This window comes from Podarcis cretensis, assembly GCF_951804945.1.
Source record: "Podarcis cretensis genome assembly, chromosome: 13".
Classification (NCBI taxonomy): Eukaryota; Metazoa; Chordata; class Lepidosauria; order Squamata; family Lacertidae; genus Podarcis; species Podarcis cretensis.
Window position 1 is genome coordinate 16,467,951 of NC_137182.1, and position 21,068 is coordinate 16,489,018.

General features: G+C 47.9%; 1 protein-coding gene across 1 annotated transcript in view; it reads left to right on the forward strand.

Moving 5' to 3' along the window:
* MAP3K14 (mitogen-activated protein kinase kinase kinase 14) overlaps positions 1-21,068 on the forward strand; it is a 37,551-nt gene that overhangs the window by 7,680 nt on the left and 8,803 nt on the right. The window contains exons 2-12 of the mRNA XM_079949416.1: positions 2,247-2,519; positions 3,298-3,367; positions 4,632-4,845; positions 5,484-6,080; positions 9,560-9,697; positions 12,872-13,001; positions 13,948-14,079; positions 15,262-15,366; positions 17,157-17,320; positions 18,579-18,729; positions 20,343-20,651. Of these exons, the coding sequence (XP_079805542.1) occupies positions 2,267-2,519; positions 3,298-3,367; positions 4,632-4,845; positions 5,484-6,080; positions 9,560-9,697; positions 12,872-13,001; positions 13,948-14,079; positions 15,262-15,366; positions 17,157-17,320; positions 18,579-18,729; positions 20,343-20,651 (2,263 nt within the window). The 5' untranslated portion in view covers positions 2,247-2,266. The remainder of the gene's footprint in view (positions 1-2,246; positions 2,520-3,297; positions 3,368-4,631; positions 4,846-5,483; positions 6,081-9,559; positions 9,698-12,871; positions 13,002-13,947; positions 14,080-15,261; positions 15,367-17,156; positions 17,321-18,578; positions 18,730-20,342; positions 20,652-21,068) is intronic.

Consider the following 21,068-nt stretch of genomic DNA (forward strand, 5'->3'; position numbering starts at 1 on the left):
CTTAGTCCAAAGCTCAGAGGTGTATGCCATTGAAAGCTACCAAATATGGAATATAAAAAAACCTTAATGTTATCTCTGCACTGAAACACTTCGCGCAAGACATAGCTCAAAATGCCCATCAGGATTTGGTGACAAGCCTCACTTTCCCCCTTGTTTGCAGGGAAGATGACCCATCACTGATGCCCAGTCGCAGGTGCATTAAAATCCTTGTTTTATTTCTCCACTATATTCTCATGTTTTCACTGTGGGGAGGGGTCCTGGAGGGGTCTGAAAGGAACCAAACATATGGCACACTGTGTGAGCTTTCCAATTTAGTCGATAGGTCTAAATTGGTTCAAACAGTGAATGTTGAAGGACAGAAAGGGGATGGGGGTGGGGAGAGAGATGGAAGGTCAGGTTGAGAGCATTTGAGTCATGGAATATTAGGGCATCATTTGAGAAGATGGAAGACCGGGGGTGGGAGGGTGGAGACAACTGGCCTCCCTAAAAATGCATGCCCTGAAAGCGAAGTTTGGAGGAGGAATGTGCCACGAGATTTTTAAAAGCTCCTCCTCACATGCTATAGGAGAACTGTCCCCACTTCCCTGAATGCCTTTCCCGGTTTCTTATTCCCCAGAGTCTTCCCCTACCCACCCGCCCACGCTAAATAGCAGTATAATGCTCTCAGTCAGGACTGGCAACCAGCCCAGACCTGAACATTTTAATGTGATGCAACACAGCAAGGAAAATGGAGGTGGGGGGAGGAAAGGGAGAATGTGTCTATCTATCCTTCCCTCTCACCACCCAGAACAGGAAGGAACAGCCGCCTTGTATCCACTGCCCAAAGTATCCTGTTCAACAGGAATCGCCAATCCTGTGCCCACGGGCACCATAGTGCCCATGGAAGCCTTCTTTGCTGCCCCCAGCATGTACCATAACCCTCAGTTTCCCCATTTTGTTTTTAAGCAAGTGCCTAGCATTTGCAGGGAAGTTTTTAATGTTTGAGGTTCTATTGTGTGTTTAATACTTTGTTGGGAGCCTTCCAGAGTGGCTGGGGCAACCCAGTCAGATGTGTGGCATATGAATAAAGATGAAATAGTAGTAGTGGTAGTTAGAACCTGAGATATGAGGCAAAACATACAGACACGATCCTTCTCATTTTTTTGTGAAAAATTAGCCCATTCCACCCTTTCTGCATTTTACTTCCCCTGATCCCCCCTCCCCCCCCAATTTCCTGCAGGCGCCCATCATATGTGAGAGATGGACTTGGGAGAGATATGTATTTATAGCTGGTGTGTGTTTGGGGGGGGGGGAGATAGGAATGTGTGGCCTGTGTGTATGTGTGGTTTGCCTGAGAGGGACACGTGAATTATGAGCAAGTGAGAGAGAGAGGAAGGGACGCAGGTGGCGCTGTGGGTTAAAGCCTCAGCGCCTAGGGCTTGCCGATCGAAAGGTCGGCGGTTCGAATCCCTGCGGCGGGGTGCGCTCCCGCTGCTCGGTCCCAGCGCCTGCCAACCTAGCAGTTCGAAAGCACCTCCGGGTGCAAGTAGATAAATAGGGACCGCTTACCAGCGGGAAGGTAAACGGCGTTTCCGTGTGCGGCTCTGGCTCTGGCTCTGGCTCTGGCCAGAGCAGCGATGTCACGCTGGCCACGTGACCCGGAAGTGTCTCCGGACAGCGCTGGCCCCTGGCCTCTTAAGTGAGATGGGCGCACAACCCCAGAGTCTGTCAAGACTGGCCCGTACGGGCAGGGGTACCTTTACCTTTACCGAGAGAGAGAGGTCTGTGGTCCGCATGTGTGTCCCTTGCATATTTCCCCCGCTAGTGAATGCTCCCTGTTATCAGACATCATGAGTGTGTTTGTGAGAGGGAAGGAGAACTCAATACAGTGGTACCTCGGGTTAAGTACTTAATTTGTTCCAGAGGTCCATTCTTAACCTGAAACTGTTCTTAACCTGAAGCACCACTTTAGCTAATGGGGCCTCCTGTGGTTGCCGTGCTGCTGGAGCACGATTTCTGTTCTTATCCTGAAGCAAATTTCTTAACCTGAAGCACTATTTCTGGGTTAGCGGAGTGTGTAACCTGAAGCGTATGTAACCTGAGGTACCACTGTAGTGTGTGGTCTCCACATTCTGGACCACGTGCTGAGATTCCTGCATTTAGGGGGTTACCCTAGATGTTCTCAAGTACCCCTTAGTACTATGGTTCTATGAAGAGAGGACATCTGTTCTAATGGCTTGTTCTTTTTTGTGGGATTTATCTTCTAGCCTTCTAGCAAAAGGAGGAGATGGCCGTAATGGAAATAGCTTGCCAAGATGCTCCAGTTACCGTTGGGCACCCAAAGGAGCTTCCTACGGATAAAGGACCGAAGGAGGTGGTGACTGAGAAAAAGAGCAGCGTTTGCAAAGTAGAGGATCCAGAGAAAAATGTGTTCCAGGGACCGTGGAAGATTCTGAGCGACGTGATTGCCAAAGGAACTGCCAAGGAAGACAGTGGGAAAGGGAGCTTAGCCTCCATCTCCATCATTGCCCAGGCAGAATGTAAGTGGGAGCTGCAACGCTGAGTGGGTGGCGGGGCTAAAATTGGATTGTGGCTGGGGGTGAAGCTGTAGCTTTCTGCATCAAAGTCCTCTAGCAGACCTGCAACCCCATCAGCCCAACTAATGGGAAACTTGTTCAGCAGACATACCCCATGATTGCTGTTGCTTCACTCACCAGCCATAGCAGGAGGATCCCAACTGCTGAGGTATAAGGAGCTGGTATGTCAGAATAACATTTTATGCAGTAGTAAATAGAAGAAACCAAACAGATGTAACTCTTCTGGGGCTCAGATTCTGGGAAATACAAGCGGTTTAGTTAGAATACCATAGGAAAGATCAACAATTATGAGGCACAAGAGAAACTGAAGTGTTAAAACAGGGCTACTTTATCCATGCCCAGGAGCCTTTTTTCCACTGAGCCGTCCTATGCTGTATTGTAAACAGCTCCTGAAACACTCCAAATTTTGAAGCCGCTTGCGAAGCAGTTAGCATGTTCCTCCCCGCCAGACACAAATCCTAAACTCCCATGGACATTGATACCAAATATTCAGTTATTTGGATTCTGGCTTGCATATTTTTTCATCCAGAATTGTGATTCCTCCCCACATCTCCCCAAACAGAATACTCACAGTCCCTCTTGGTGATCTCGTGGCTCTTTTGGGAGTTAAGTTTTGACATCCTCCTTCGCTACAGCAAAGCTGATTTCCAGAAGATGGTATGACTCTGGCATTTCCTGCCTCACCTTGGCTTGTACTGGCCTTGTTTGCTTTCCCCTGCAGGTGAGATCAGCCAGGAGTTCAGCCCTACATATTCTGAGAGGCCTTTTCTTGCTGACACCAAACGATTCAGGTAAGGTCTCCCCTGTAACACAGAAAGAGCCACAAATCTCAATTGCATTGTGGGGCGGGAACTTTGATTCTAAAATGCATCTTCTACTCCATCTTAACCCTGTATCCTAGGAACAGGATTTGCTTTGAATACCCAATATTCACAATGGAGTTTAATATATATGAGGCCTACTTCTCATGTGATGCTGAGCCAAACAATGGCTTGGTGTGTTTTATGCAGGCTTGCATGGAGAACATGGCTCCTTTGCTCCTGCCGTCATTTTTGCTGCACCGTGCTGAACTTAACCATGGCTTGGCTTAGTGTGTCCTTTGAACCTAGCCTTGTGGCTCAGCTCTCTCTAATCACAATCTGTAACCAAGGTTTGCTCCCAGATGGCATGCCAAGTCCAAGCTATGGCTTAGCTGAGCACAGCAGGGGAATCACACACTAAACTGTGGTTTGGAATAGTGTGAGGTATGAACGAAGCTTAAGCCAATGACTTTGAATGCTTTAAGTAATAGAAAGGATGGGAAGCTGCAGAGTGAGGGAACATCCAAGTTATTGTGTATTATTTTGTACCCGAGTTCTGATAAAAGCACAAAGTACATGGGGTTGAGCTGAACACTCATCCGTGTGTGTGTGTGTGTGTGTGTGTAAGAAATAATTGCGTATTGGTACAAAGGGTAAAATGTCTCCTACCAAAAAATCAATTTTTTTTTGCTTTTCCATAGTTGTTGATGGCTGTTGTGAAGCCACTGTCTCACTCCCACTGCCCCTTCCCACTGCTTTTTAGGGCTGCTTCTCCTTCCCAGAATGATCCTAGCCAATCAGAGATCACATGGTAAACATGACTACACCTCTGAGGTCAAACAAGGCCAATTCAGAATAAGGGCAATTCTTTCAGCATTGCAGCCCCCTCACTCCCAATAGACTAACACCTTTAACCCCCAAAACATTGTTGTAAAGGAGAGAGATGTATTTTGTACTTTGACCGTGCAAAATATACATTTTAAGAAATGGACTTAGGTCTCATAAATTAAAATTAGTGTTTGTCGCACTATTTTTGTTTGTTTGTTAATGCAGTGTCTCGTATAATCCATTGCCAGGCATTGTGCAAAATGGAATTCCATTTTGTGGCCAAGAAGCTTCATTGTTCTTAGGATCTAGAGGTTCTTCTAACTTCTCCTTTTATACTTCTTAGTTTTCAATTCAGCTAGAGAAGGCCGTGTTCCGTCGCTGCCACTTTTAAACTAAAATACCTTTGCAATACCCTTCTCTGTGCCAGCCGGTCTTGTAGCCTCGATCAAATCCCCAACAATGTGGCGTACGCAACTGAGGGCAAAATCGCCCCAGCCTACAGGAAAGCCATGCATCGTGGCAAGTCCCGTAAGAAACGGCGAAAGAAAAGATCCCATCTTCTGACACACAAGGAGTCGGCCTCCTCACCTCACAAGCCAAGAATCCCAGAGCAGGAGAGCTGCACGCCAATTCCAGTGCAGGTAAGGCCTTTTCTATGTTTTCTTCAATCATGCCCAGGTATAGGACTTTCTTGACGCAGGTGGCGCTGTGGCTTAAACCACAGAGCCTAGGGCTTGCCGATCAGAAGGTCGGCGGTTCGAATCCCTGCGACGGGTGAGCTCCCGTTGCTCGGTCTCTGCTCCTGCCAACCTAGCAGTTCGAAAGCACACCAGTGCAACTAGATAATTAGGTACTGCTGCAGTGAGAAGGTAAACGGCGTTTCCGTGCGCTGCTCTGGTTTCGCCAGAAGCGGCTTAGTCATGCTGGCCACATGACCCGGAAGCTGTACGCCGGCTCTCTCGGCCAATAAAGCGAGATGAGCACCGCAACCCCAGAGTCGGTCACGACTGGACCTAATGGTCAGGGGTCCCTTTACCTTTACCTATAGGACTTTCTTGGGAGTAAGAACAAGCGAAATCCCAGGCAACTGGTTTGCCGATACCTTCCGAAACCCGGAATCTGGCCCCAAAGAATTTTGAAATGCATTTTTGGCCTGGCACCTAAACATTTGAAATAATTTCTTCCCCAGGCCCTGTCAGTGAGGCTTGTATTTTGGGAGCGGCCCCTGCTGAGAGAATCATACCCTGCTTGACGTGACTCTTTCCCCCTTTTCTTCCAGGAGGATGACTCGCCCTCCGACACCCTCTTCAGTAGTGCTTCCTGGCTTTCAAAGTCATGCAAGGATTTGGGCTGCGATCTCAGCACCTTGGAGAAACCCAAACAAGCCCTACCTGCTGGCAAGTTGGACTTGCTGAAGAATCGAGGAAAGCTAGAATTACACAAGCTGATCAGCCCTGCTCAGTGCCTGAGCCATGTCTGGAAGGCCCACACACAAGACATTTTTACCCCTCAGTCAGAGACTCCACACCCCTTCCCTTATCGGAAGTTCCCCCTTGATTTCTGTGGCTACAGTGACCTCTTTCCTCCCTTGAAACTCAACCCTCTGAGGACCCATCTCTTGGATGACCTTTCCTGTGTGGATGGTGAGCAACGCCTCTCAGGCCTGAGCTTGGAGCGGAGCTTCTCCAAATGTAGCCACCAGCCTGCAGAAAGCATCTCAGACAAGCTGTCCATGGAGGAATTTCTGGTGGATGCCTTGAAGGGAAGTGTAATCCTCGGAGAACCAAGAAACCTAGCTTGTTTAGCCAAGACCTGGAAAGGAGGTGGATTGAGTCCAAAGGGGATGGATGGAAATGAAGGGGTGCTGCTTATAGAGGTGAGCCTTCGCAAAAGCTGAAGCTAGGGGTGACAATGGCATCTTCCTCAGGGTAGATTCCATGTTCTGGGAAGTAAGGGACCAGAGCCGCCCATCACCTGGGGCCTTGTTTAAACTTCAGAACCAGAGTTTGGGTGCTATTTGGGTGGCTGGGGAGGTCTGTCCAGATGGGCGGGGTAGAAGTAATAAATTATTATTATTATTATTATTATTATTATTTATTATTTATTATTATTATTTTATTCTAATACCTCATGTTACGTTTGCTTCAGGTTGAGCCTTTTCAGGTTGCGTCCTGTGGCGACCTGGAAGTAACAGAATGGGTTACTTCCGGATTTCGCTGCTCGCACATGTGCAGATGCGCAAAATGACATCATGCACAGAAGTGGCGACCTGCGCACGCGCAGACGCGGGTTGCGTTCTGTTCAGGTTGCGAACGGGCCTCCGGAGCGGATCCCGTTCGCAACCAGAAGCACCACTGTAGTATTATTATTATTATTATTATTATCATCATTCAGCACTGGTCCTGCTCACAGTAGTCCCATTTGGGTTAATGGGCATGACTAACTTGGGCTGATTAATTTCATTGGGCCTACTCTGAGGAGGACTAATACACGTTTGGAAATATTTTGTGTTACAGCCTCCTTGGAATGTATCACTCGAGGCTGCAAGTGAGGGCTTGCTTGCTTGAGGGCTCCCTTGTGTGGGGGACAACACAGAAACAAACCCAGCGTGGCAAACTGTCAGGCCTAAGAGGGGAAAAATGAGGCTACTGCCTTTTGTCCTGACGTGCTAGATCGCCACACGCAGGGAGGTTTTGATAATAATAATAATAATAATAATAATAATATATTATTTGTACCCCGCCCATCTGGCTGGGTTTCCGCAGCCACTCTGGGCCGCTTCCATAGAAACCAAAAATACACTAAAATCACACATTAAAAACTTCCCTGAACAGGGCTGCCTGTATGTGATATATATATATCAGTAGACGAGACTTCTTTTTAATGTGATTTTAAAGCTCTTCACTGAGATAGGAGTTAAGTGAGGAGGACGGGGACTTTGCTTTCAAGAGTACTCCAGCCTTTTAGCTGTTTTGTTCATGTGTGAACGCTGTCAGAGTAGGTGCCTCTTCTGGCAGCTCTGAAGAAAATAACTGTTTGCTGTCTAGAAAAGCAGAGGGAAAGGACTGTGGGGTATCATTGCATGTGTGTGATCTTATCTTACTTGTTAGGGGTAAAAGTGGATAAATACTCCAATGGGAACAGTACGAGATGCTCACTCTTGAAGGACCCCTGCAGAAGTTTGACAATGGGGATGAAGGATGTCTTTTGGGATCAGCCGGGGGGGGGGGAATGGCCTATTGCTCACAGATAATTAAGTAAAAACTGAAGTGTGTAAGGCAGAAAAGGGCTGGGGAGGAATCCTGGATATGTACCCCCTCTCCCAATCCGTGCTTCAGGGGAGATACTCAGGCAAGAACCATCAACCACACATGGCAAGATAGCATCACATGGGCAGAGGCCAGAAGTGTTCTGATGTCCTGCATCCACCCACAAAGTCTACATGATGTAGGATTGGGGAAGAGCTGCCACTTTGGGTGACCCATCTAACTTGGGTATGCCCACACAAGAGAATGTTTCCTATGAGGGGAAATCGAAGCATTTGAGGCTTTATAGATTGAAAAAGAAAAGGGGGGAAAAGATAGCTGAATTCAGAGAGTGATACAAGAGTTTGGAATTGTGACTGATGTGGAGAGAGAACTTTGTTTGGCACTCAGTAATAACAGTGCACCCCTGAGTTGCTCAGTGAAATTGGTAGGTGCTAGATTTGGGATGGACGAAATGAAGTATTCATGGAACACACAGTGGGCTTCTAGAATTCATTAATGCACGATGTGGAGATGGCCACTTGGTTAAATAGATTCTAAAAGAATTAGTCTAATTCACAGCTGTGTAATTTTAGGATTTAAACAATACAGTGTACGCCTGAATAACACTTGCTAACAGGCAGGGTGATGCCCTAGATGGACCTTTTGGTCTTGGCTGGTCATGCAGTATTCTTTACGTGCTTTAAAACACTTTTAATTTTTAAAGGAAAGTTAGTGGGAACAGTTACTCATAAAAGTTCGGAAATCTTTCCATGTGTGTGGGGTGGTGGTGGTATAAACTGCAGGAATCTGTCATTGCAAACAATTTGAGCAAGATCCTTTTCGTAGCTAGAAGGGAGCTGGATATTTATTTCCCCCAGTTGAAGGTGTGGTCTCTGCTTCATTTTTTTAAGACCTGTGTTGCTTTCTGAAAGGTACGGTTCTGCTGGGCATGTCTTCAGCGATTGAGCTAGAAGGTCTTTGGTCTTTAGCAGTGTAGATTCTGTGCATTTATCCTCCACAAACCAGCCCAAAGGGGGCTTGCTCCTCTGGTTTATTTCATACATATAAAATCAGTGTTCAACAAAAACAGAGTTGGAAGGGACGCGGAGGATCATCTAGTCCAACCCCCTGCAAGGGAGGAATATGCAGCTGTCCCATATGGGGATCAAACCTGCAACCTTGGCATTATCAGCACCACGCTCCAACCAGCTGAGCTACGGGGGAAGCAAAGTGATCACATGGCGTGAATACACAGCATTGGAACAATCCTTCTCCTGCACTCGATGGGCAAGCTTAGGGACAGATAGCAGACATCTCAAAATACTTTGGAAGCAGGGCTCCTCAAGAGTGATTTTAAGGTATTGCACTTTGCGGGGGGGGGGTGTTTGACAGTGAGTCTCAAGAAGGGTGTGACGCGCCACGCTGGTGTGGCAGGAGAGAATGGCAGGTGTGGCAGGAAGATTCAGGGACAACCAGAAACAGTATCCACAGCTTTCTTCGAGAGCATTGGCTATTTTACCGTTCTCCATAACATATTGGTGTGAACAGGGATTTTCATCTCATCAGAAAAAAAGAAACGCTTATTTGTGTTGGTGAGGAGATGAGAGTTTGTCTCAGATAAGACTTAACATAAATGAGATTAGCCAGCAAAAGCAAGCTTAAACCTCTCACTGAGCCTGTATGTAAGAGGCTTGTTTATAATTACATTTTTGGAATGACCCATAGGCTTAGGTAGCTGCATAAAAGATGTCCCATTATCATATTATAAAGTAGCTGTGTTCTGTGCTGTAGATCAAGCACTGCTTGGAGTTGTTTCTTTTGGTTTTCCAATATATTTCTTGTCAATGGAAAAGTTGGTGTGGCACGAGAAAATTTTTATCCTGAAAGTGTGGCCCGGAAAAAAAAGTTTGAGAACCACTGCTCCAGAACTTCTGGTGGAAAAGGGAAAACCTGTAGACGTGTGGCCAGTTTCTTGGGTTAAATGACTTTAGCTAAACAGGCTGGCTCGGAAGGGCCTATATCCCTGTACTCCTGTCACTGCCGTTGGCAGTTCTTCCCCCTTTCCTTGACCCCTGTTCCTTATCATACTGCTCTTGCCATCCCTCAGAAACTGAAAGCCGTGGATTATGAGTATCGCGAAGGCGTCCACTGGACCAAATGTCCAGGCTTGCTTGGCACAGGATCTTTTGGTGAAGTGTACAAAATGGAGGACAAGCAGACGGGCTTTCAGTGTGCTGCCAAAAAGGTATGCAAATGCCCCGAACCCAGTTCTGCCCGAGGCAAGGGAAAGCGAAATCAAAAGGGGAACTGAAAGCTCCTTCCCTTTCTGCCAGAGCTGCTGAGGGCTGGGGCTGGAGCAGTCGCTTTGCTGCAACTTGTTTGTGGCTGATCTCAAGGTCAAGGCGGAAGGCGTTGCCCTGGAGACACCGGGCGGTGGAATCTCCTGCCGTGCGTGGGTGTTGGGTGTAGCAAGCTATGTGGGGAGGGTTGCTCTTGCACAAAGTCCAAACTGATAGCCTTGATTTCTCTTGAGAGCAACTGGTGGCAGAGACAATATTATAAATGACAGAAGTGCTAAATAGCAGCAGCAGAGAATTCTCCCTCCCCCCCAATAAGTTTGCTTTTTTGGTTTTGCATATTAAAATTTACATTCTTACCTTACATTGACTGGGATTCCCATGAATCCCTGGACTCCCTCATCCCCTCCATGGGTCTCATTATTGAACCTTCTCTGCTGCATCTTTTTTTAAATAATCATCCCAATTTTTATATCTTTATACCGTCCATATAAGGACGCAGGTGGCGCTGTGGGTTAAAGCCTCAGCGCCTAGGGCTTGCCGATCGAAAGGTCGGCGGTTCGAATCCCTGCGGCGGGGTGCGCTCCCGCTGCTCGGTCCCAGCGCCTGCCAACCTAGCAGTTCGAAAGCACCTCCGGGTGCAAGTAGATAAATAGGGACCGCTTACCAGCGGGAAGGTAAACGGCGTTTCTGTGTGCGGCTCTGGCTCTGGCCAGAGCAGCGATGTCACGCTGGCCACGTGACCCGGAAGTGTCTCCGGACAGCGCTGGCCCCTGGCCTCTTAAGTGAGATGGGCGCACAACCCCAGAGTCTGTCAAGACTGGCCCGTACGGGCAGGGGTACCTTTACCTTTACTACCATCCATAGTTCTCATTACATTACAAGTGTTATTGCAATCTCACTAATGATTTTAACTGTTTACAGTGTTCTCCAAGGTAAGTTATAAGTTCCCCCCATTCTTTATTAAAGTTTTGGTCTTCCTGATTTCTGATTTTTCCAGTCATTTTTGCCATTTCGGTACAGTCCATCAACTTAGTCTGCCATTCTTCTCCAATAGGGACTTTATCTTCTTTTCATCTCTGGGCTAGTAACATCTGTGCAGCTATCGTCACATATATAAACAGAGAATTCTTTAATCTGACGATTGAAGCTGTAATTTTCCTGCACAGTGTTCACAGAATCATAGAATTGTAGGGTTGGAAGGGAGCCCGGGGGCCACCTAGTCCAGTCTCCTGCAGTGCAGGAAACCTGCCATAGATGTCCCTGGGTGGGCTCGAACTGCCAACCTTTCGGTTAGCAGCCAGACGCACTGACCCATTGGGGTTGCAGGGAGGGGAGTGGTGGCGATTTGTAGGGAAATTCTCGCAGCAATTTGATTGTACGGCCCTCATATGATACTGGTGTAGCTTAGCCGACCTATTTGTCTCCTGTCCTTTCCACAATGCACGGGCTTCTCGGGTGATCTCCCATGCAGATACTCTCCAGATCCCAGGCTGTTCAGCTCCAGCCACAGAACTGCTTCGTTCATCTTCACATCGTGATCACTGCTGTTAACACCGATCTCCAGAGAAGCCCGGCCAGGGAGCTCGGGTGACAGAGCTGTATTTCCCTGCTGTGCCTATATTTGGAGGCACTTCCAGTAGGCTGAAGTCTCCAATTATGTGCCTCCTCCTTACTAGATATATCCCTCCCCATTCTGAACTCTCCTTCTCCTCCTCCTTTTCCCCGCAGTCTCATGTTCTGATCTAAACCCACTTCGGCTATCGTTCAGCAGCCAAACACGCCAGTGACTCATATTTTCCTCCTTATCTTCAGCAAGCTCTGCGCTTGGCCAGACGATATACCATCTGCTTTCTCTTTAGCCCTACTCTTGGCCTTAGCTGCAATTGCTTAACACACACACACACACACACACACACACACACACACACAAAACCAGGCTGCATTTTGAATGCTTGTGTTGAAGGGAAAAAAGTAACCTGATACTGCCTCAACATGTGCCACGAGACTCCCCTGTGGATTCCTCTTTGCTTGCCATTTTTGTGGCTCGGAGAGTTTATTATTTGCTACATCCCTGCAACAACAGTCTGGTGGGCTGGGGCACATCAGTCAGTGGACTTTAGCTCCACCGCCACGGCCACCCTGCGCTCTCCTGGTCAATGCTCACAGCCCTTTCTTTCCCTGGACTCTCTTTATGGACATGGGTGGTGCTGTGGTCTAAACCACTGAGCCTCTTGGGCTTGACAATCAGAAGGTTGACAGTTCAAATCCCTGCGATGGGTGAGCTCCCGTTGCTCGGTCCCAGCTCCTGCCAACCTAGCATTTTGAAAGCACGGCAGTGCAAGTAGATAAATAGGTACCACTGCGTCGGGAAGGTAAATGGCGTTTCCGTGTGCTCTGGCTTCCGTCACGGTGTCCCGTTGCACTAGAAGTGGTTTAGTCATGTTGGCCATATGACCCGGAAAGCTGTCTGTGGACAAAGGCCAGTTCCCTCGGCCAGAAAGCGAGATGAGCACCACAACCCCATAGTCACCTTTGACTGGACTTAACTATCCACGGGACCTTGACCTTGACCTTTACCTTTGCCTTATGGTTTTCATGAACCCCTCTGTCATCTCGGCTCCTCCTTTCCCTGTCTCCAGGTCTCCTCTGGCAGCTGTTTCCTCAAGTTCCGCATTTCAGGCCCATGTCACCTGCGGCCTGCTTCCTTCTGCCAACCTGACTCTCGCTTAACCGGCTTGTTGGCCATCTCCACCCACAACATACACACTTTTAGGCCTCAGTAAGCCTTCTGTTTCCAGCTCTCCACCCCCAGAGGTAGTAACCGTTGTTTTCTAATTAAAGTGGTACCTTGGTTCTTGAACGTAATCCATTCTAGGAGTCCATTCGACTCCCAAAACCGTTCGAAAACCAAAGCGTGGCTTCCAACTGGCTGCAGGAGCTTCTTGATCTCAAGCAGAAGCTGCGTCGGACATTCAGCTTCTGAAAACGTTTGCAAACCATAACACTTCTGGGTTTGCAATGTTTGGGAGCCAATCTGTTCGAGTACCAAGCCCTTTTGGAACCAAGGTACCACTGAACATAGAGTGAACGCTCCTGCCATCTTGCTCTCTTCAATCCAGGTGCGGGTCGAAAACTTCCGTGCAGAGGAGCTGATGGCGTGCACTGGAGGGGTGCATGCCAAAGTCCTCCCGTTATACGGAGCGGTGAAGGAGGGCTTGTGGATTACTCTCTTCATGAAGCTAATGGAAGGTAGGTAAGAGAAAGGGAGCCCCATGTGAGCAGCAGCAGCAGCAGCAGCAATTTGCAGCTTACTGCATAGGCAAAGTACAGTGGTACCTCAGGTTACATACGCTTCAGGTTACAGACTCCGCTAACCCAGAAATAGTGCTTCAGGTTAAGAACTTTGCTTCAGGATGAGAACAGAAATCGTGCTCTGGCAGCGCGGCGGCAGCAGGAGGCCCCATTAGCTAAAGTGGTGCTTCAGGTTAAGAACAGTTTCAGGTTAAGAACAGACCTCCGGAACGAATGAAGTACTTAACCCGAGGTACCACTGTAATGAGACCTGGCATGGAAATAATTTGGGGGACCAGCAGAGCGGCTAAGCAAGGTTAAGTTTCATCTGGCGAGTTCCGCTATAACTATGCGCGTGTCAGGGACTGGACAGAGGAGGAATGGTGGGAACTGCCTCCCCATCCTGGCCTTCCAGAGAAGAGGAGGACAGTATAGATTTACAACATTGGTTTGCGGCAGGTCATAACTCAGAGGCACATGAGGGGGAAAGCTGGGAAATAATGTGAGAGGAGCAGGAAGCAGCAGCCGGGTGGGGAGCGACAGCTGATGGACTCAGTATCTTTAGAAAGCATTCCAGACCCCTCTTCTCCCAGAACCCGGAAGGCATTGAAAGTCAGAGAGCAGAGAGCTCAGAGGCAGAAGGCGCAGATCAGCCACCATATAATGAGAGAGATGGGGGCTGGGTTTCCACTCGGAGCAACACCATTATTCCTAGAGGGAGCATTTCTAAGCCTTACTATGTGAATATTGAATAAAAGACTTGGTAAGAGCTTCTTGTCTATTACTGCCAGCCTGCTGTGGGGGATTGGATTGGATTCCCTGAAGCCCGACAGTGTGCCACTATTTAGAGGAAAAAGTGGGATACAGAGGGAATCAATAAAATAACAGCAATTCTTCCTTGCAGGTGGGTCCCTTGGTCAGCTCCTGAAGCAACGCGGTTACCTGCCAGAGGACCGAGCTCTTGATTATCTAAGCCAAGCGCTGGAAGGCCTGGAGTACCTTCATGCTCACAGCATTCTCCATGGAGATGTGAAAGGTACATACCTTGTTGGTGAAGTGGCTTCTGGGTAGCAGAGAGCTGGCCTCCCCCCAGTGGATTGGCTCTCTTGCAGCTCTTGAGAGGTGGAGAGCAGGGTTTTGACACGGTTCTCGCTGAGGTTGCCTACCTGTCTGGCTTTGCCATTTCTGACATGGTTGATAAGAATTCTCCGCCCCGCAAACGACACGTCGAGGAGAAGAATTTCTCGCTTAGCCTTCTTCCAGCAGCATTAGTTTCTGCCGCTGTGGAAGGTCGTGCGGAGGAAGACTCAGTCCTGCGAGCTTCTGCTCCTGCTCCAAAGCAGCACGGACGAGATACGGGTTTGTCATCTGAAAAAAGAACCGGGTCTTCTTGTTGCTCAAAGCTTGGATCCTTCTTGCCCCTTAGCTTTCCCGCCCCGACCTGGCCACAGTGATCCATGCGACGGTCACCTCCAGGCTTTATTACTGTAATTCGCTCTACGCGGGGCTGCCCTTGAAGCTGTCCCAGAAACTCCAGTGGGTGCAGAATGCAGCAGCGAGTCTCTGCCATGGGAGCATATTCACCCAGTGCTTTTCCAGCTGCACTGGCTCCCGGTGGAGTACAGGGTCAGATTTAAGGTGCTGGTTTTGACCTTTAAAGCCCTTCACGTCCTAGGACCCTCGTACCTACGGAACCGCCTCTCCCGGTATGCCCCACGGAGAGCCTCAAGGTCCATAAATAGCAACACCCTAGTGGTCCCGGGCCCTAAGGAAGTTAGATTGGCTTCAGCCAGAGCCAGGGCCTTTTCAACACTGGCTCCGGCCTGGTGGAATGCTCTGCCTCATGAGACCAGGGCCCTACAGGATCTGATTTCTTTCCACAGGGCCTGTAAGACAGAGTTGTTCCGCCTGGCCTTTGGCTTGGAGCCAACTTGATTCCCTCCCCCTCTTTCTTTTTTCTTTTTCCTTTCTCCTCCTGTGATGAGGCTGCGTTTTAATATTTTAATGTTTCAATATTTTAATTGTATTTTAATCTTGTTTTTAAGTTGTATTCATTCAACTTGTTTTTATTATTGCTTGTTAGCCGCCCTGAGCCCGGCCTTGGCTGGGGAGGGTGGGGTATAAATAAAAAATATTATTATTATTATTATTATTATTATTATTGGGACGTGCCTGGATCTCGATGGCAGGCAAATCATTGTGACCTTTTCCTTGCCAGCTGACAACATCCTCTTGTCCGGCGACAGAAGCCACGCTGTCCTCTGCGACTTTGGTCACGCAGCTCACCTCCACCCGGATGGCATGGGGAAGCATTTGATGACGGGTGAGTTACGGTCAGTTCAGCAAAAGGTCGATGATACGCCCCGAGCCTATGTTTAGGCTGCTTTGCATGTTTTCATTTAAATGCCCTTAGCCTGCCTTGTAATAAAAATCATGGAGGTGTGCCTGCTCTGCCTGCTGCCAGTCCTGTGTGAGACCACCTGGCCTCTGCATCCCCCTCTACTTCCCCTGGCATTATATTTAGGCATTAATGGGGTTCTGTGTAATCCATGCCGAATAGATAAACTTCTGTGCCCAGGGAGGTCTATATTCTGTGCCAAGAAACCTAGGGGTTCGTAGCTTGTATAAATTACGCAAATTGAGTTTTTCTGCAGAGTTTTATTTTGGTTTTGCCAGCCCCAAAAGGGCAAGGGCATTGAAGGCCCACCTCCCAAGCACTGATGATCTTGCTCAGTCATCCCTCTGGCTTCTGAGATTTCAGGAGCAGTCATATGTATACTTTCAAACATATCCATGTGAACATAAGCGCTAGATAATGGCTTTCCTTAAAATGAAACAAAGCAATAATGCTTAGCATTTGTGTGTTGTTGTTGTTTTGAATGTTCAAAGTGTCTTCCATGCCCCATCTTATTATAAAGCCGAGAACCAATAAAGTAGGGGTGGGATCCAGTGCTAGGTCCTACGGAGGAGATTATGGGTCACCAACCTTTTTGGACTAATGGGCACTTTTCAGATTTTGAGAGTGCTGGGGTTGCCAGTCACAAAACAGCTGCATAACACAAACTTAGAGAGACATGCACTCTTGACAGCCGTGTGTTTACCATGGGAAGTAAGCTATGTCTTGCTGGTGGAGATCATGCAATCCTGGCCCCAAAAATGGAAAACCAGTGAGGTCCCAACTAAAGAAGAATGGCAACTTAAGTTGACAGAATATGCACAACTTTCAGATTTAACATACAGAATAAGAACAAGAAGAACATACGTTTAAAGAAGATTGGAAAACATTGATTGAATATATGGGAAATAATTGTATACAGCTGAAAATGCTGGCAGCATTAAGATAAATTCAACAGTGTAAATATGTTTTGATGGATGCAGTAATGGAATACTGAATGGTACAGTTTTTGTAAAATATACAGGGATTGATGATATGTAAATTGGACCATGGAAAGAGAAGAAGGGAAGTCATTAATATCTTAAAGATGTAAAATGAGTATTTTAAATTGTAAAATAGAATTTTATTAAGATATCAGTGACATATCTATCTATCTAAGAGATCATGCAATCCTGATTACACACAAACATCTGTATCCTTGCAACATCCCTGCCAGATAGATTAGGCCAAGATATTATGATTTGGCCAAGGGCCCCCAGTGTTTCATAACTGAGCAGAGATTTTCGCCCAGGTCCTACACCCACTGTTGTCACATAATAATAATAATAATAATAATAATAATAATAATAATAATATACCGCCCTATACCTGCAGGTCTCAGGGCGGTTCACAGGATGAAATCACAATATAAAAGCACAAAACACATAGCCATAACCAAAACAAAAACAACCCAATACATTTTAAAAGGGCATTGGATGCCTGGTTAAAGAGGAATGTTTTTGCCTGGCGTCTAAAGGTGGATAATGAAGCACCAGGCAAGCCTCTCTGGGGAGAGCATTCCACAAACAGGGAGTTTAGTCCAGCTTCAAGTCTGCTACACTACCCCAGGTCTCTTGTTTGGGTCCAAACTGCTACCCTTTCCCCTTTAAGAACCGCCTGTGCATGGGCTGCTTCTGCACAAGACCTTAGAGAGCAGATCTCCTCCATTGCATTTCCAGGGGATTATGTTCCTGGCACAGAGACCCACCTGGCCCCCGAAGTGGTGATGGGGAAGCGCTGTGACTCCAAGGCAGACGTCTGGAGCAGCTGCTGCATGATGCTGCATCTCTTGAACGGCTGCCACCCCTGGACGCAGTACTACAACCACCCTCTGTGCCTCAAGGTAAGTTGCATTTTCGCAGACGTGCAGGTGGGCTGGCCTGATTTAGTCGGGGCACATTGGCATTTGGAAGGACGATCTCCCTTCCATCTTCAGGTATGGTGTGCACGGCTGCTAATCCAGGAAAGGGTGTAGTGGAGAGGAAGAGGGATTGATGGATAAATAATAAAGAAAAACACTTTGGAGAGGTGAGCAGTGCCTTTCCTTGAAGGACCTCCCAGGTCCATCAGTGGTGGAAGGAAGAGGGCATTCCAGGGCGCAGCTGTACCTTCCCTCTGGGGCTGCTTATGGCAACCGGTTTCTTCAACTTCTCTGCAGTCTCCCTGTGATGCTGTAGTTTTATCCTCCGTTCCTCTATAATGGGTAGGTCTGTATCTTTCTATCTTTGGGCATATAACAATCCTGCCACTGTACAGTCATACCTCGGCTTACAGGCGCTTCAGGTTGCGTTTTTTCGGGTTACAGGTGTGCTGAAACCTGGAAGTCCTGGAACGGGTTTCTTCCTGGTTTCGGCGGTCTCACATGCGCAGAAGCGTCGAATCGCAACCCACGTGTGTGCAGACGCGGCGCTGCGGGTTGCGAACGTGCCTCCCGCACAGATCACGTTCGCAACCCGAGCGTACATTGTAATATATTGGAGTAATCTTCCATAGTTCTTTTCCAGATGTGTCCATTAACCCTAAAAGAAAGAGTTCTGGCTTACAGTTAATATTAACCTTTAAAATCTGCTGTACAGGCAAACCTCGGTTCCCAAACGCCTCTGTTCAGGAATGTTTTGGCTCCCGAAAAACCTGGAAGTAAGTGTTCCGGTTTACGAACATTTTTCTGAAGCTGAGCGTACGACGCGGCTTCCACTTGAGTGCAGGAAGCTCCTGCAGCCAATTGGAAGCTGCGCCTCAGCTGTCGAACATTTCGGAAGCCGAACGAGCTTCTGGAACGGATTACATTTGACAAGCGAGGTTTGACTGTGTCAGCGTATGTATTTGTATCCAATATTTTTTAGCCTTTTTACATGGCTACCACAGCATGGCAAAATGTTCCTTTGTGTTCTTGGCACTTCCAGCAAACATTTGAAATACATTTGTACATTGCAAATAGTTTCTCAGGCGTAATAAACCAATGGTACATCATCTTCTATTAAAAAAACCCTCTTTAGGATCATGTGGATAACCTGACCCGTCTAACAGACCTGCCTCCTTCTCCTCTGGTAGACATTGCCGCTACTGACACCTGACGTTTCCCTGCATTTTCTGTATTGCAGATAGCCAAAGAGCCACCTCCACTGAGAGAAATCCCACCCTCCTGCCACCCATCCACTGCCCATCTCATCAAGGCGGGTCTTGAGAAGGATCCGGCCCAACGGGCCTCCGCAGCGGAGCTGAGGGTGAAAGCCTGTGCAGCCCTTGAAAAGGGTGAGGACTTCCTACAGCTACTAAACAAGTGGCAGATTACCAGAGCCCAACAACTCGCTGGCAACAAAAAGCTGCTTGCGGCATACGATGTGCTTTACTTGCTGCCGCCGCCGCCATATGCTTGCTGCGTTGGCTTTAATAGGATTACTTGGATGTTGGTGCTAGGCAGATCCGGTTCTTGTGCTGTGAGTTAGAATGATGATGATGATGATGATAATAATAATAATAATAATAATAATAATAATAATAATAATAATAATTTTTTATTTGTACCCCACCCTCCCCTGCCGGAGCCGGGCTCAGAGCGGCTAGCATATAAATAATACAATATGCATAAAAACAAGCAATCAATCGATTAAAAAGCATCCCAAATAAATTAAAGTTAAAACTGGACAAATGACAATCCTCAGGTTAAAATTGAAAGCAGTTAATACTCGCCAGGACCAACTGTTTCCACTGATATTATCAGGACCCTGAGCGGGCTGGGAAACCTCCTTCCTGCTTGTTCTTATACAAAGGCCTGGTGGAACAGCTCCGTCTTGCAGGCCCAGCAGAAGGAGGTCAAATCTCGCAGGGCCCTGGTCTCTTGTGAGAGAATGTTCCACCAGCCCAGGTCCATGGCCGAAATGGCCCTGGCTCTGATCGAGGCCAGTCTAATATCCCTGAGGCCCAGAATCTTCAGGGTGTTGTTATTTGCAGACCGTCAGGTCCTCCATGGGGCATACCAGGAGAGGTAGTCCCTAAGTGCTGACATCATCTGTGAGTGAGGGTGGGTGTCCCCCATCAATCACATAACACTTGGGTTTTTGACTGTCCTTAAATTTTGACTCCACAGCTGATGGTATTCTGCACGTCAAGCATATTGGGCCCAATTCTTCAACCCTTGTTTCGCGCATTCCCGCCAGACAGCAGGGAGTGTGCCTTTATTTTCAAAATGCTGTTCCTGCCGTAATGCGTCACAGGCAACTTTTACAACTTGGGCTTTTGGTGGTGTAGCGAACGGGAAGGCTGGTGTTTTGAGGCAGGTTAAAAAGACTGCCTTTGGCCAGGTACGGCAGCTACAACAGGTATAATTTAGCCACAGGAATTCCAGGCGTTTGTAACCTGTTTGCTTTAACACACTGTGTGTGGCAGGTGAGGCCAGAGGCAAAGGTGGGAAGAGCTGTGGGTGTAATTCTTGCCTTTCTACCATAGGGTAACTTCTAAACACACACACACACACACAAACACACACCTCCATCCAGACAAGCCAGAGCCACCAGATGTCAAGGACAAATTGCAGCTAGGAAAAAAACACTTTGGGGTGAAACAGGACCAGGGAAGGATGTGGCTTGGGGAGAGTTCCAGGGGCCAGGCAGAGAAATCTGGGGGCCTCATTTGGCCCTCAGACTTGAGGTCACACACACACACACACACACACACACACACACACACACCACACACTCCCTGCCGCTGGGTAAAGCTTCAAGTGATCATCCCATCAATGCATCCTTTTTCTTCACTTAAGGGCAGTCACCTGGGACTGAAAAGAAACGAAACCTTCTGGGTGATTCCCCTCCAGCAAGTGCTCCCCTCTCTATCTTCTGACCTAACATTTTCCCTTCGCTTTGCAGTGGGAGGCCTGAAGAGCCCTTGGAGAGGAGAATACAGACAACCCCGAAGCCTACACTTGGCCCCAGAGCCTAGTCTCTCAGACCCACCGCTGCCAATCCCGGAGCCTCCCGAAGGCCACACCCTCCCACTTCCCCGCCACGGTCTGGCCGAGAAGGCGCAGTTCATCCCTCTGAGCACGTGCAAGGAACTAATGCAGCCGTGCGACTCCCTGCAGCTCTGCTTCCTGCCTCCTCTCAGCGCCAAGAGGGGCAGTTTGACAGACTGGAGAACCACATCCTTTGAACTTGAGCTTCAGCAGCTGGAGTTTGGTAATGACCGAACTGTGCTTCTCGTCTTTCTCTCTGGAAATGTGCCTTTATTCGTCATCTTGCTCTCAAGTCTCCTGCCTAGCGAGTTCTTTGTGTGCAGCTCAGCTGCCCCAGACTTAAAGGGTTGTACATATAGGGCAGTACTACCTGCTTCCTATTGGTTGGTTGGAGGACCAGGCAAGGAAGGGTTGTGTGCTTAAAAGATAAAAAGGAGGGATGGAATTACATCTATGCACGGCGCCGATGTATCTTGTGCCCGGGTGGTTGTAGCAGAATAGAAGGAAGAATGGATAAGATGGGACATAGCGATTTAAAAGAACAAACCATATCAGAACACTGAATATCTCCATTTTCAAGGTTAAAACGATAAATTGGGCTCCTTTCACTTACTGCAGGTATTGAAAAGGGAATCTTTCC